General features: G+C 35.9%; 1 protein-coding gene across 2 annotated transcripts in view; it reads right to left on the bottom strand.

Annotated features, from left to right (window-relative positions):
• Positions 1-11,890, bottom strand: part of LOC110108255 (trafficking protein particle complex subunit 3) — an 18,868-nt gene extending 6,978 nt beyond the window's left edge. For both annotated transcript variants that reach the window (XM_028696126.1, XM_020838818.2), the window contains exons 1-3: positions 11,730-11,890; positions 11,528-11,625; positions 3,490-3,589 (exon numbers count right to left, since the gene is read on the bottom strand). In XM_028696126.1, the coding sequence (XP_028551959.1) occupies positions 3,490-3,589; positions 11,528-11,625; positions 11,730-11,786 (255 nt within the window). In that variant the 5' untranslated portion in view covers positions 11,787-11,890. The remainder of the gene's footprint in view (positions 1-3,489; positions 3,590-11,527; positions 11,626-11,729) is intronic.
• Between the last annotated feature and the right edge of the window lie 1,867 nt (positions 11,891-13,757).

The raw sequence follows: 13,757 nt of genomic DNA on the forward strand, positions 1-13,757 counted from the left end.
GCGCGGGGCAGCGGGGCAGCTGGAGCGTGACAGCGGGGCAACTGGCACGGGGCAGCTGGGTTTCTGGGTTATTCTCAGATTCCTGGGTCAACCCGAACCCGACCCGGTTTTGCGAAAGGGTGGTCGGTTTTCAAGACCAGAACCCGACCCGCTTCGGGTCAACCCAAACCCGAAATTTTCGTGTCGGGTTCTGGTCAGGTCCAATGTTGACACCCCTATTTGTATCTTTCTTATCTTTCTTCTAAAGCATTTGAAGGCATTGGTTGGCCGATTTGTTAGCATTTGCCGGAGGAGTTTGTGGTGGACGTTGGCCCAAAGTTGCTATGGTGGACCACTAGTTTGTATGTCTTTGAGCACTAATCATTTTGTCTATTATTTTGATGCATGTGAGGTGAACACTAGCTGGTTGTTCTGAGGGTAGTTTTTATTTTAAATTTTCTTAGTGTATAACTTCCATTTGTTTTCAAGTTTGTTTGGTGTTGGCTTACTAAGTGTTAAATTGGGTGAGATTCTAATTTCCTTAGTGTTCTCCTTTGATTTTTTTTTAATCCACTTAGCTTGCATCAGACCTTTGTATACACTAGGCAAAAGCATGGTTCCTCCTAGGGCATTGTTCGCCTCCCTTGGGGTTGACTCCACACGCTAATGAAGAGAGAGGAGGGGCAGGTGAGGGAAATTTGCCTTGGGGTTCCAGTTGGCAAACTTGTTTGTTTTGAGGTAGGTCACATTATGCCTATCCAATTTTCAAAAATACGAAGTTTTGATTTAATTTTTCAAAAATTTCTATTTATGTTAGCGAAAAACACATATAACTTTGCACTGGTAAAACTTTCACTGCATAACCTTTTATATGTTATAGAGATTAAGATTATGAGCATTTTAAATATTTTATGAAAATTTTACAACAGGGTTTTTGGGAATTTTGATATTTTTATTGAATAGAAAATTATCTGAACCCTGAAAAATAATATTGTTGTGCGATAAAAATTTTAAAACATTATTCTGAACATACCCTGGAAATTTATTTATTTTTTTTTTTTGGTAGGATTTTTTGTTGTCTATTGTTATAAAAAACTGTGCAATATTGACACATGCTTAATTACTCTTTAACTGCTATAATGTTATGATATATATGCATATGTGGTTAAATTATATATGCTGAAAGACATAAGAGGCCAAAATTATTTGAGATTCTGTCATGTTAGGGAATATTCTGGAGCATATAAGGTATATTCTAATGGCTATAAGCCATATTATGGTGCTCATTATAAGCACAAAAGGGAGTCACAAGGGGTCAGAATCCTTTCAGATTTTGTATGAGTCCAAGGAATATGATATGAACTACTCTATAATATGAATTATAATTTATTTATTTACTCAGTAATGTTATTTAAATAATTACTATTTTACTCATATTATATTTCTTAGTACAATAATTCAACTGCTTCTAAATATTTAGCAAAATTTAATAAAAAAATTTAAAAAATTAGATTGAATTGTGTGGTCTGCTGAAATGTTATAGCTCATTGTTGTTTTTCTTTTGATTTTCAGGATCTAGGAAAAGGAAGAGACTATTTATTAGCAGTTTAAGATCATATTTGAGTTTATAGGTATTTCTCTTTTAATTTTTGTACAATCATGACTAATTTATTATTCAGTTCTATAACTCTGCATGTAGCCATGCACTATAATGTAGATACATTTTGATGAAGTAATAAAAAATCTTATGGATGAGTTTATTTTTAGTATTAGAATGTTTTGGTAGCTCTATAATTTGTAATTTATTTAAAATGAATATTGAAAGAGAATCTGAAACATTCCAAAACTAGAACTTGGGATTAGTCTATCATAACTCAATGCGATAGGACATGTCCTAATCATATTGGGTTATGACAGTTTTAACCCAAGGGTTAGGGTTATGATTGATTTTAGCTGAAATTAGTTTGTGTTTAGGGAATTTTGGGCTCTAGCCGCTAACTAGAGTAGGAGTGTAAAAAATTGACACGATACGAAAATCCGACTCGAATATGACCTGAATTTTTCAAGTTAAGGTCAACTCAGTTAAAGAACGGGTCAAGTTCGGGTCCTGATTTTTGGCCCGTTCCGAATTATGAGTTAGGTTTGGGTCAACCCGCGAACCCAACAATGACTCGGATTTGCCGCGTACTGTTCATGGTGCCCATCTCGCGCACGCACAGACGCACCATGCGTGCCCATTGCCCAATGCTCGCTGCTTGTGTCAGTTACCATGCGCGTCTCGTCAGGCAAACTCGCCTCGTTCAGCGTCTTGCCAGGCGGACTACTGCTAGGCAAACTCGCCTTGTCATGTTCAGCGTCTCGCTTGACAACTCGCCTTGCTCCCGCGACCGCCAACACATTCCATCCCTACCAGGCAAACTCGCCTCATTCTGCGACGTTTGTTAACCCAGGCTAATCATGTCGTGTCAGGTTCGGGTTGTATTTTCTAACCCGTTTGCAAAAGCGTGTCGGGTCAAACAGTAGCAATCGATGTCGGGTTCAACCCAAACCCGACCCGTAAACCGATTTTAACACCCCAAAATGGGATAGTCGGGTCTTCCTCTTCAATTGAAGATACTTGTATCTTGTTGCTTTTCTTTCATAATTCTTACAATAAAAGTGATTCAAGGTGTGTTCATCCAAGTTTTGTCTGTGGTTCGCTGTTTTGGGTTGAAAGCTCTCTTATTTCCTATCATTTATCATAAGCAAAAATCAAGTGAATCTAACCACATACCTACGTGAAATAGGGATTCTAATAATCAAGTAAATGCAGTTTGAGATAGATAAATTCTGCTAATACTAAGTACATAATTGGTCTAATAATGGTTGGCAATTTTGTAATGATGATAATGTCTTTCCAATCATTCGTCAGCTCTTCAAGCTCAGAAATCATAAATGCATATATGGAAAAGAACACAGAAGTAACATTGTTGAATGGTTGAAAAAAGGATCTAAGATACAAGGAAATTCAAATCACAGATGAGAAGGATTCAAAAGTTATAAAGCATAAAAAAATCGCAAAAATTTTCAAGAAACTTTAGGCAAAATTTTGAGAATAATGAAGAACGGAAAAGATTTAGGGCCAAAAAAAACTTTCTATAACCATAACACAAACAAATGATCACAAAGCCAAACCATCTCCCAAAAAATAAAAAGATGAGCATCGATAAGTCCAGCGGTTTGTGCGTTATATTTGGTGACGCATATGTAAAATTATATCTTATTGGCTCGTGTGTAAAACTAACTGTCCTCATTTCTTATTGTCTTTGCCTACTATACAGATCATCTGCCTAATATCTAATCTATAATAACATGAGACTCATGCGGTTAATGAATAATCAAATTAATCAGTTTGCAGGTAAAAGCTTTTTATTGATTTTTTATTCTTCTGAATAGAAAACATCGAGCAGTAAAAAATACATAAGATTTCCAATTGTTGAAGTGCAAATAAAGAAATTTATTTGCAAGCACCTTTGCAATCACTTCCGCGGTTTCCTTGAAATCTACACATCTGGAAATATTGGACTTGGCTAGAAACTCATCAATCAAACGGACTCCAATATTATAGCCCCTACAGAACAATGCAACAGTCATTGCAAAAGGTATGCTTCATAAAATAAACTCATGCAAACTAAACATAACCATGCCACAAAAACAGAAGTATTTACGAGAGGATATAGAGATTTGAGAGTTTTCATTATTCCTCAGACAAGAAATCTTGAAAAATGCAACATGCAAAGCTATATGCAATCTTGCTTAGGGTCTGGAGCTCCTATTGAAACAATCTTGTGACGCCCAAGAGTAGTGATAATATGTACAAAACAAAAGCTAGTCTTCTAACATGGTCTAAACTACACAATCTGATGCGCACCTTAGATAGAGGTAACAATTGAAGCAACATTATATTTTTGAGTGTGGAGTGCCTTTACTCAGTTGAGTGAAGCGCGCCTCAAGCTATGCCACAAGACCATTTTGATGAGGCACAAGCCTCAATTTGATTTGTTATTGGTATTAGGCTTTTTGAATTTATAAATTCAAAACTCAATTGCCCTTATGATTAAATCTAAACACATTTCATTAAAAAAAAAAAACTAAAATAGTGAACCATGAACCTCAGGGCTACAACTCATGCACATGCATCTACAAGCCACACATGGCCGGCTGCATGGAAACCCTGCTGCCACCATGGTTACACTTAAGCCACTCCACCACCATCGTTATTGTACCACCAAAAACCCTAACCGATGGCCCTTACCTTCTTAATTTTTTTCTCCTCTTTTCTTATTTCTTTCTTTATTTACTTATTATGTTTTATTTAATCATTTTTTATTTCCAATTCAATGTTTTGAATTAGTTTTCCAATTTAAGATAATTTGAAAATGGTTAAAAGTATTAAGAGTTCAACAGGAAAAAAAAAAAAAAGAGAGATTAGATATGGAAGTATAATCTTCAAGGGCAAATTTGCAAGTGTGAGAAGACATACATTTATTTGAAATAAAATCATTCTGATTAAATAGTTGAAGATGTTATAAGAATAAACAGCATCTTTTTTATTCTCATAAAGTTGTTGCACCATGTACCAAAATCCCCGATGAAGTGACAGAAGAGATTCGTGCTTACATGAATAAAGCAACAATGTCAAAGCATTGGGCTCATAAGCAATTTGATGATAGAGCTAATGGTGGCTCATATTATGGTAATGGGCTTAGTAGCAAAGATTCTCCTATGTTCATTAATGGTACTGCTGCTAGAGCTACCCTTTAAGTTGACACCATTCTAAAGTGATAAGGTTTGTCCCCACCACCTAAGTCAACGAAGTTGCACCAACCAAGAGAGCCCAATCAAAGGAGAAGTTAGGTATTCCTACCTTAGAGTAGAAGCTTATAGGATCCTTTAAGAGGGCACACAATGACATGATATTCACTAACTAGCTCAACCCATTAGGTTAGGCTAGATAAGTTAGATAGGTTAGCTTGGATTCGTCCAAAAGACCATAATTCGGTCCCAATCTAAATATGACTTTCCATATTTTTCTTCTAATTTAAAATGGCCTCAACACGCTGGTCTGAATTTCACCCGCTCTTTGATGCTATTGGTTCGAGTAGGCCAAGTTAAATCAGCCTATTTGGTGCGGTCAATTTATGCCGGCCAATTTGACCTTGATCTCATTAATTTAATATATCAAATCCATCAATTTCTGCAGACCAATCTGGTCGATTTATGCAGACATGTAAACCAAATTGCAGCCATTGATAGAATGAATAGCAATGAACACATTATAAGAAGAACAGAGAAGAGATATTGTAAACAATAACTGACATTATCACATTCCTAACCCTGTTGGCTTACTTAAATATGTGTAGAGGATTTTCCAATCGCTCCTCCGCTCCTCCACTCCAATAATACAACACTTAACCTTCCTTCATGCTACCTAAAAAACGTAGCTATCCTGCTTTCTTGCTCTCGTATCACCTATCCTTATGCAGCTCTCACTCACCCTCAAATCTTGCTTGAAAGATAGAGAAGCCCCGAGCCCTCACACTCGATTCTCTCTCGTTTCAGCAGGACGAATGAAAATCCCAGTCCCTCTACTGTATTCGAATGGCCAAAAGCAAAGTGGCAAGGGATGTGTCGATCGTGCTCCTCCAAAGATCTTAATCAGACGGCTGTAAATAAAATTTAATGCCCCTGATAGCAATTAATCGCTGCTTGCTGCAGAAGATCGTGAAAAAAGGTGGATGCGAGGTGGGCGGCTGCTGCTATGAACTCGCGCCGCTTGATCGGGTTTTAAATGATTTGGCTCAACATTTTATGATTGTATCAAAACAAAACAATTTCATTTTGAGAGAATTAATCAGACCATTTGAATTAAATCAAACTTAATTGAAATTGAACTGATCCAAAAGAATTTTAATTGAGTTAGATCTAGTTGAAGTCGACCAGACTTGATGGAATTAGCTAATATGAGTCAGATCTGGTTTCGGCTGATTGAATTCATTCAATGGATGTTAATTTAGTTTAATTTTATTTAGATGAAATTCAATGTATATATATATATATGGCTGCGCTCCAATTTTTTTTTTTTACTGATTTAATCTGATTAATATTCAATCAATTTTGAGTTGAATCAAACCATTTCAGTTCGGCTCAATCTATTGAGTCAATTTAATATAGATGGATTTGACATATTGAATTAATGGACTCAAGATAAAATTGGTCGGCATAAATCGACTGCACCAAATAGGCTGATTTAACTTGGACGATTCGAACAAATAGCATCAAAGAGCAGGTGAAATTCAGATCGCCTCATTGAGGCCGGTTTAAATTAAAAGGAAAATATGGAAAGTAAAATTTAGGTTGAGACTGGATTAAGGTCGATTGTATGAGTCCAAGCTGACCTATATAGCTTATCTAGCCTAACCTAGTGGGCTGAGCTAGTTAATGAATATCATGCCATTAGGTGTCCACCTAAAGGATCCAATAGACTTTTACTCTAAGATAGGAAGACCTAACTTCTAGGAGAACCCTAGGGGGAAGAAAGAAGTCGACCTCAACAAAAGTGAAGTCAACAGCAATAAATCTATCAATTCAACAAACGACATAAGATGAAAAGTGGGAAAATGAAATGGGATTTCTACTCCGCAATATCTAGCCCAAAAGCTAATGGCTTGGCCAAGGCATTTAATAAGGCCTTATAAGGCTATTCAAGAATATGCTCTCTAAAAATAAACGAAAATGGCATGACAAACTAATAGAGGCTCCATGGGCCAAATGCACGCCATATAAAATTATGCCCATTCCACTCTATACTTGTATATTTTTAGAACAGAGGCAACACTTCCTCTCAAGATTAAGGCACCTTCAATCCAAATGGACATTCAATGTGAACTTACAAGAAGAAAATAACTATTTAAGACTCTAGGAACTTGAAGCCCTAAATAAAGTTTGACTTCAAGCTAACAAAATTTAGAAAGTCAAAGTGCAAGGATAGCCAAATCACATTATCGTATTGCTCTTCCTGGAAGCTTTAAAGTGAGTGAAAATAGTCATAGTGCATCAAAGACACATAATTCTTAACTACTACAAAAGCCACATATTTGACCCAAATTGGGAAGGGTGATGAGAAAGTATATGAGAGAGGAGTCTATCAACTTAACAATAAGGAGGGTTTAAGGCTTATGCCTCGCATAAAAGATTAAAAGACCACTACCTTCAAAAGTATTATACATAGTAGGCAAAGTCATTATGTAAACTCATCATACTCAAGGGATGAGCTCTCCTCATTAGCTCAACATGCTCTAATATTCGTGTTAATTCTTATATAAGGTTTAAATGAGTCTAATCAAGTAAAGCTGCAACTAATTCAACATGATCAAAGAGCTAAACTAGTTAAACTATCATCTAATAAACTTAAAAGCTAAAATTGGATTATTTTTTGAAATTCCACTATCGAACAGAGGGTAATGTTAGGGGTGTCAAAACTTGATCCAACCCGGACTTGACCCGAAAAATTCTAGGTTCAGGTCAACCCGTTTTTCATACAGGTCGGGTTCAGGTTCCATATTCCGACCAGTTTATAAAACTGGGTCGAGTTTGGGTTGATCCGAAAACACGAAACGACCCGAAGGCACCCGAACTCTGCCCTCTGCACCATAGCGCCAGCAAGACCTGCGAACTTGTGCTCGTGTCCGGACTTCGCCCTCCTCCCTCCACATGTAGCGCCAGCGAGCCCTCCCAAGGACCCGTGCTAGCATCCGGACTCTGCATCAGCTTACCCGGACTAGTGCTTGCATCCGGACTCAACTGGTTGTGTTCCGAGTTCGCGGGCCCGGTCGAGCCAACCCGGTAACCGACGTGGGTTAGGTCCAACTCTAAATTTCCGACCCATTTACAGAACTGGGTAATGTTCAAGTCAACCCGTTTAGACCCGGGTCAATTTCGGGTTCGATTCGAACCTGAACCGAAAACCCATTTTGACACCCCTAAGTAATGTTATACAAATGCCATTAAATATAATTTAGTCAAGTTTCATGGTCATAACCTTAAAAGCTAACCAAGAACTCATATTAACCATGATAGAATATCTTGGTTCATAGATCTTAAGCAACAAACAGTTTTGCTAATTCAACAACTTCCAATAGCTAATCAACATACAAATCTCAAACTCAATAAATCTTAAGATTGAGCTTCAACATTAAGTCCCAATTTACCAAGCCTAAGGGCCAAACTAGCATTCTTGACTCATAAAAGTCTAATTTGAGATGCTTCATTGATTCAACAAGCTTTAGTAGTCAAATCAACATTTAAATCTCACGCTCAAAGTCTAAAGATCAAGCTTAAATATCATGTAGGTAAACAATAAGCTTATAAGCCTAAGAATCAAAGTAGCATTTACAAGTCACAAAATTCAACAAGCTTCAATAGTCAAATTCAACATATAAGGTCCAATTTCAACAAGTCTAATGATCAAGCTTGAATAAGCTCAATTCAGCAAGCTTAAGAGTTGAATTAGTATTCTTATTTCACAAAAACTAAAAGTTGGGTTGTCTAGCTGATTTAATAAGCCCAAGAAGTCAATTTACCATACATATCCTAGCTCAAAAAGTCCAAAGACCAAGCTTGATTATTAATTGTCAATTCAAAAAGCCTAAAGGTTAAATTCACGTCCTCAAGAGCTGAGCAATCCAACAAACTCAACAACCATTAATAGTCGAGTTGACATATATGTATATTAGTTCAATAAATCCAATAGAATGAATCATCTCTCTGCCACTTTAATAAGCCTAGAGGCCAAATCTACACTGCTTAGGGGTCAAGATATCCTGTCAACTCAAAAAGTCATAATTGTCGAGTTAACATATATGTATAATGGTCCAATAAACTCAAAGGGATGAATCAAAACCTAGGTAGTCCTTAAAGTCTAAAGGCCAAGCTATCATGTTAATTCAACAAGCTATTGCAACTGAGTTGACATATATGAGTGATATAATAATAGTTCAACAAGACCGAGGACTTAACCATCACTTCACTAGTTCAACATGCCCAAGGAGCAAATTAGCACCCTTTGCACTCAAGTCTAAGGGACAAAATACCATTACAGCTCAACAAACTCTAACTATCGAATCAATTTCCATACCTACACTGGCCCAAAAAGTATGAGGATTAAGTCTGGTTGCCCTCAAATTCCACAAGCCCAAGCACTGAACTAGTAAATATCCAAGCTCAACAAGTCATAAGAACTAGCTAGGCTCCTAATAATTAAATAATATTAAAGAGAAAATATCGTAATGCAAAAGGCCACTATTAATGACATATAAATAAAATGAGATTGGTTTAATATACATGAACGTTTAAGAAAGACAATTAGATTGAAAAATAAATTGTCATTGAAATGTAACAACTAACAATTTGGTTGTATCAAATTAGAGCAAACAAAATTAAATGTAAAACAAACAAAAAAATGGTAGCATAATTAAAGGAAGAAAATGCTAGATAAAATTATGGTATAGAAAAATGAAAGACTAAACATTATTATATATGATGGTAGTTCCAATAGATGAAGAACACAGCAGCTTCTAATAGAGAAAATGGTTTAATAGAACATGGACCGTTGGCTTCTAGCAAAGAAGATTGGAGACATGTAGGAGCAAATAAGGAGGGTCATATTGACTTGAGTGAGGACTAAATTTGACTTGCAAAGAAGATTGAAGACAAAAAGATATATGTGTTGGCTCGAGATAGGACTAAATTGGATTAGAAGAGGAGATCAAGACTTGAAAGGGGGCTCAATCACTGAGAGATCGAAACTTGGGAGTGGGATGAGGTCTTCAAATAAGGCCTATGAAAACTATGATACAATATTAGTTTCCAAAAAAAAAAAAGAGGAAGAATAAGAACTCTTCATTTGAGAATGAGATTAGATAGTTGATATCAAATAAGAAGGAAAATGAATATTCTTAGTTTGATGCTGCGAAGGTGTAAAAGGATATCACTCATTGTCCTAATTAGATCGAATGAATGCATACAAGAAGCTCTCAAGATTTTGAGATGAACTGAGTGAGGGTCCTTTACTATGTGTAATGGATGAATGCTTCCCATGTTTGAGAGATTGTAAGGTTGAAACTATCTCAGTAATTTCCTTAGGAAGTACTTGTTAGACCGGTCCAGTGGACTGGTCCAACCGGTCCGTGCGGGACCGGACCAGCGCGAACTGGGCGGAGAAATCTCCGCCCGCTGGGATGCCGAGCGAGCCGCACACCGTGTGGGAGCTTTTTAGGAAGCTTTTTTAAGGGTTTTGAGAGGACATCCATAAAAAAATTTTCATGGGCTTTACTATGTAAAGGACTTTGAGATGAACTGAGTGAGAGTCCTTTACTATGTGTAATGGATGAATGCTTCCACTGTTTGAGAGATTGTAAGGTTGAAACTATCTCAGTAATTTCCTTAGGAAGTACTCAGCAGCCAGACGGCAGACATCCATAAAAAAATTTTCATGGGAAGAAATAAATCTTTCACGCAAATTTAAATCTCTTTGTTTGTGATGTTTTCTTGGGCCTCTTTTCTCTAAAAGTTGAGTGTTCTTGGGCTTTGTTAAAGGTTTCTAGGTGTCCTTATTTTGTGCAATGTTTGTAGCTTCAATTTAATAAATTGAAACCCCTCTCTTTTCCGTGTGCGTATGCTTAATTCAGTAGAAGCACGCAAATCATGGTCTCTCTTTTCTTATTTGATCTCCTATACATTACTTAACGGTACTCAGTATTCACTCTTGATTGCTGATTTTGCATAAAAATTAAGTATTTTTCCTGATACCAAACAGGCCATCATATTCGCATAACGAGCTATATAGTACGAGCATCTCCTGGAACTTGTGGAGGTCTAACAAGCATTTAGTGGTTGCCAAGCTTGTACATAAAACCTTCTTATAAGTTATAATCTATCAAGACTGCACATAAAACCTTGGCCAAGCAAGGTATTCTGTATGGAATTGGTCGACAAACAAAACTAGTTGGTGACAACCTAATCAAGTTAAACATTATTAGAGAAGCATTAATCTATTAATAATTAATCAACAAACTTTATTCAGTTGGGTCATGAACAAAAATAAACTCACTATGAACTTGAGACAATACCCAATCCAAACGACGCTACTTTATCATTAGCAAGTAAAATTACATGAAGAACATCACATGTCACTACCAAAGTTAAAATTTCAGTGCCTAGTAGATGTCCTAAGAAATCAAGACATCGCCTGAAACGGCCGCATACAGGATATGAACTTAACTAAGACACGCAATCTGAACAAGAAAAGAAAGCATCAAAGAGATTTGGAAGCCCAAAACATATACAGGTCCCAACAGAAAGTTCTTCTTATCTAAACGCATATATCACTCTAACCACAACCATGTGAGCAGCAAGCGATTACACATTTGAATGGCCCTCTTTAACATGAATGCAGACACAATTGGAGAAGAGTTAATACTTTGACTCGAAATATAAGATCGGGATTTACATTTGGTCGAGCTGCTTGTTAACCTCTTCCACCTCCTCCAGATCCGTGAGAAGCTGCCGAACGATCGCCCCGTACGTAAGAGTGAACAGTTCCGCGTTCTGCAGAAAGAAATCTCGGAGCAGATAAAAAGAAAGGACGAAGGAGTCCAGCGAAGTGGTGGCAGAGGGAAGAGAATTAGGGTTTCGGCTCCACGATTACTTACAACACGCTCAACGTTAGCGAAGACTGCGTCACCAGACCTCGGAACGACGGGAGCCATGTCGGAATGAAGCAATGGATCGCAGTGGGATTTCAAGGAGGAAAAAACAGACTCCAATCGGCTCTCGTCGCCTGAGTTTTATGAAAGAGCGCCTTCTCCAGTCTGGGATAGGTTGACAGCTGTTTAGTTAAAATAGCCTACAGCGTTTTCTACCCATAATTGTGTGCCACACGTTTTTGTAATTAATAAGTTGGGGAAATAATTCAAATTATTAAAAAAAATAAGTTATGAAAGAATATCCTAATCTCCATTATATATATATATATAATGCAATCATTTGATGAATTTGATTCAATTATGAATGAGTTAAAATATAATTAATTTTAATAATTAATTTTAAATTAAAATGCATATATTTAGAAAAATATCAAATAATATTTATTAAATTTAGTAATTTTGTTATAGGGAAAGTTAATTATTTATTCATAATTCCTAAATTTTATTTTTAAAAAATAAATCAGTATAATTCATTTTTTTGTTTGAGTATTTTATCAAAATAAAAACTATACCAAAAATTCAAAATTAAAAAAAAAGTCAAAATTATAACGGATAAGTAAACATATATTTTAACAATCAAGCCAACCCAATATATTTTAATCAAATGTTCACCCTTTTTGAAAATCATCAAGTTACTTTAATTTTAGTATTGTATATAAAGTGTTTATATTATACTAATATCAAGGTAAATACAATGATTTTTAAGCAAAACGTGATATAATTTGTATTGGGATATCTTGACATAATTTTTTTTGTTAAAATAAAAGATAAGCTACTTTGTCTTTCTATTTATCTCTTATTTAAATTGAGATATTTAACTTTATATATCTATTAGTACACATAATTAGCAAAATATTTGTTGGTTGCTTATTGAAGTCCATTTTATATAGAAATGGCATGAGCCATGTTTTAGCCAAGTTCAAACCCTTGTTTGATGGCTAGGATGGAGCTCATTGAAGCGAGCATCATTGGATCATGATGTGTGAGGAAAATAAAAATTCATGATAGAAGCTTGCCAACAAGATAAATATCATGGAGGAGAAGAGGATTTCATGATGAGAGCTTGCTAGGGGCTCGCCAATGAAATCGATGATGTGTGAGGAGATAAGGATTTTATCATGGAAACTTTGTGGGTGAAGTCTTCGAAAGGAGTGGTGATGTGTTTGAAGAAGAAGATTTCATGACAGAAACTCATTTAAGAGGACAATGACAAGACCGACAACATATGAGGAGAAGAGTTTGCTTATTGTGGACAGCATGAAATGTGCTAACTAGGGAAGGCATTGTAGGATTGGCGTGTTGAAGGAAGATTCAACATTCAAATTAGGATAAAGCCTTCATTTGAACTAGGCTTGAATAAATGTTCAAATTTGAACCAATTCAAACAAAAATTATCAGGACGGACTTCATTAAGCAATATGCGTATATAAGAGCAAGTAAGTTTGTCTGAAACAATTTTTTAGGTATATTTCACCAAGAAATAAACTATGTTTCAATTTGTACTTTAGTTTACACACAGAGACAGATAGGTTTAGGGTTTAAGGTTTAGGGTTTAGGGTTTAGGGAAAGTCCCACAACACAAAGGAATCTTGGACAATGGGCACAAGTCTTTCTTTATTCAAGTTTTTTTTAGTATTAGTATCTCCATTAGAATTAGCATTTCTATTAGCTCTGCTCTTCGCTACGCGCCTTAATGTGCATTATGCGGCATATAAAATCAAATTTCCCTTTTAATTTAATTCTTGCCATTTTAATCATTTTCAATCCAAGTTTTATAATTTAAAATTATTATAATGTTAACGCAAGACATATCCAAAATAGATAGCGTCTTCAAAAGAAAGTTGTAAGACTTGTTATTCATATTACTTTTAATGAAAGTTGTAAGACCCACTTCTAAAAACGATCGGGCTACTTCTAATGAAAGTCATAAGCCCGGATCAATTTAATTAAACAAGTAACTTCTAAATAAAGCCA

The sequence above is a fragment of the Dendrobium catenatum genome, unplaced genomic scaffold (genome assembly GCF_001605985.2).
Source record: "Dendrobium catenatum unplaced genomic scaffold, ASM160598v2 fragScaff_scaffold_716, whole genome shotgun sequence".
In the NCBI taxonomy this organism is placed as follows: Eukaryota; Viridiplantae; Streptophyta; class Magnoliopsida; order Asparagales; family Orchidaceae; genus Dendrobium; species Dendrobium catenatum.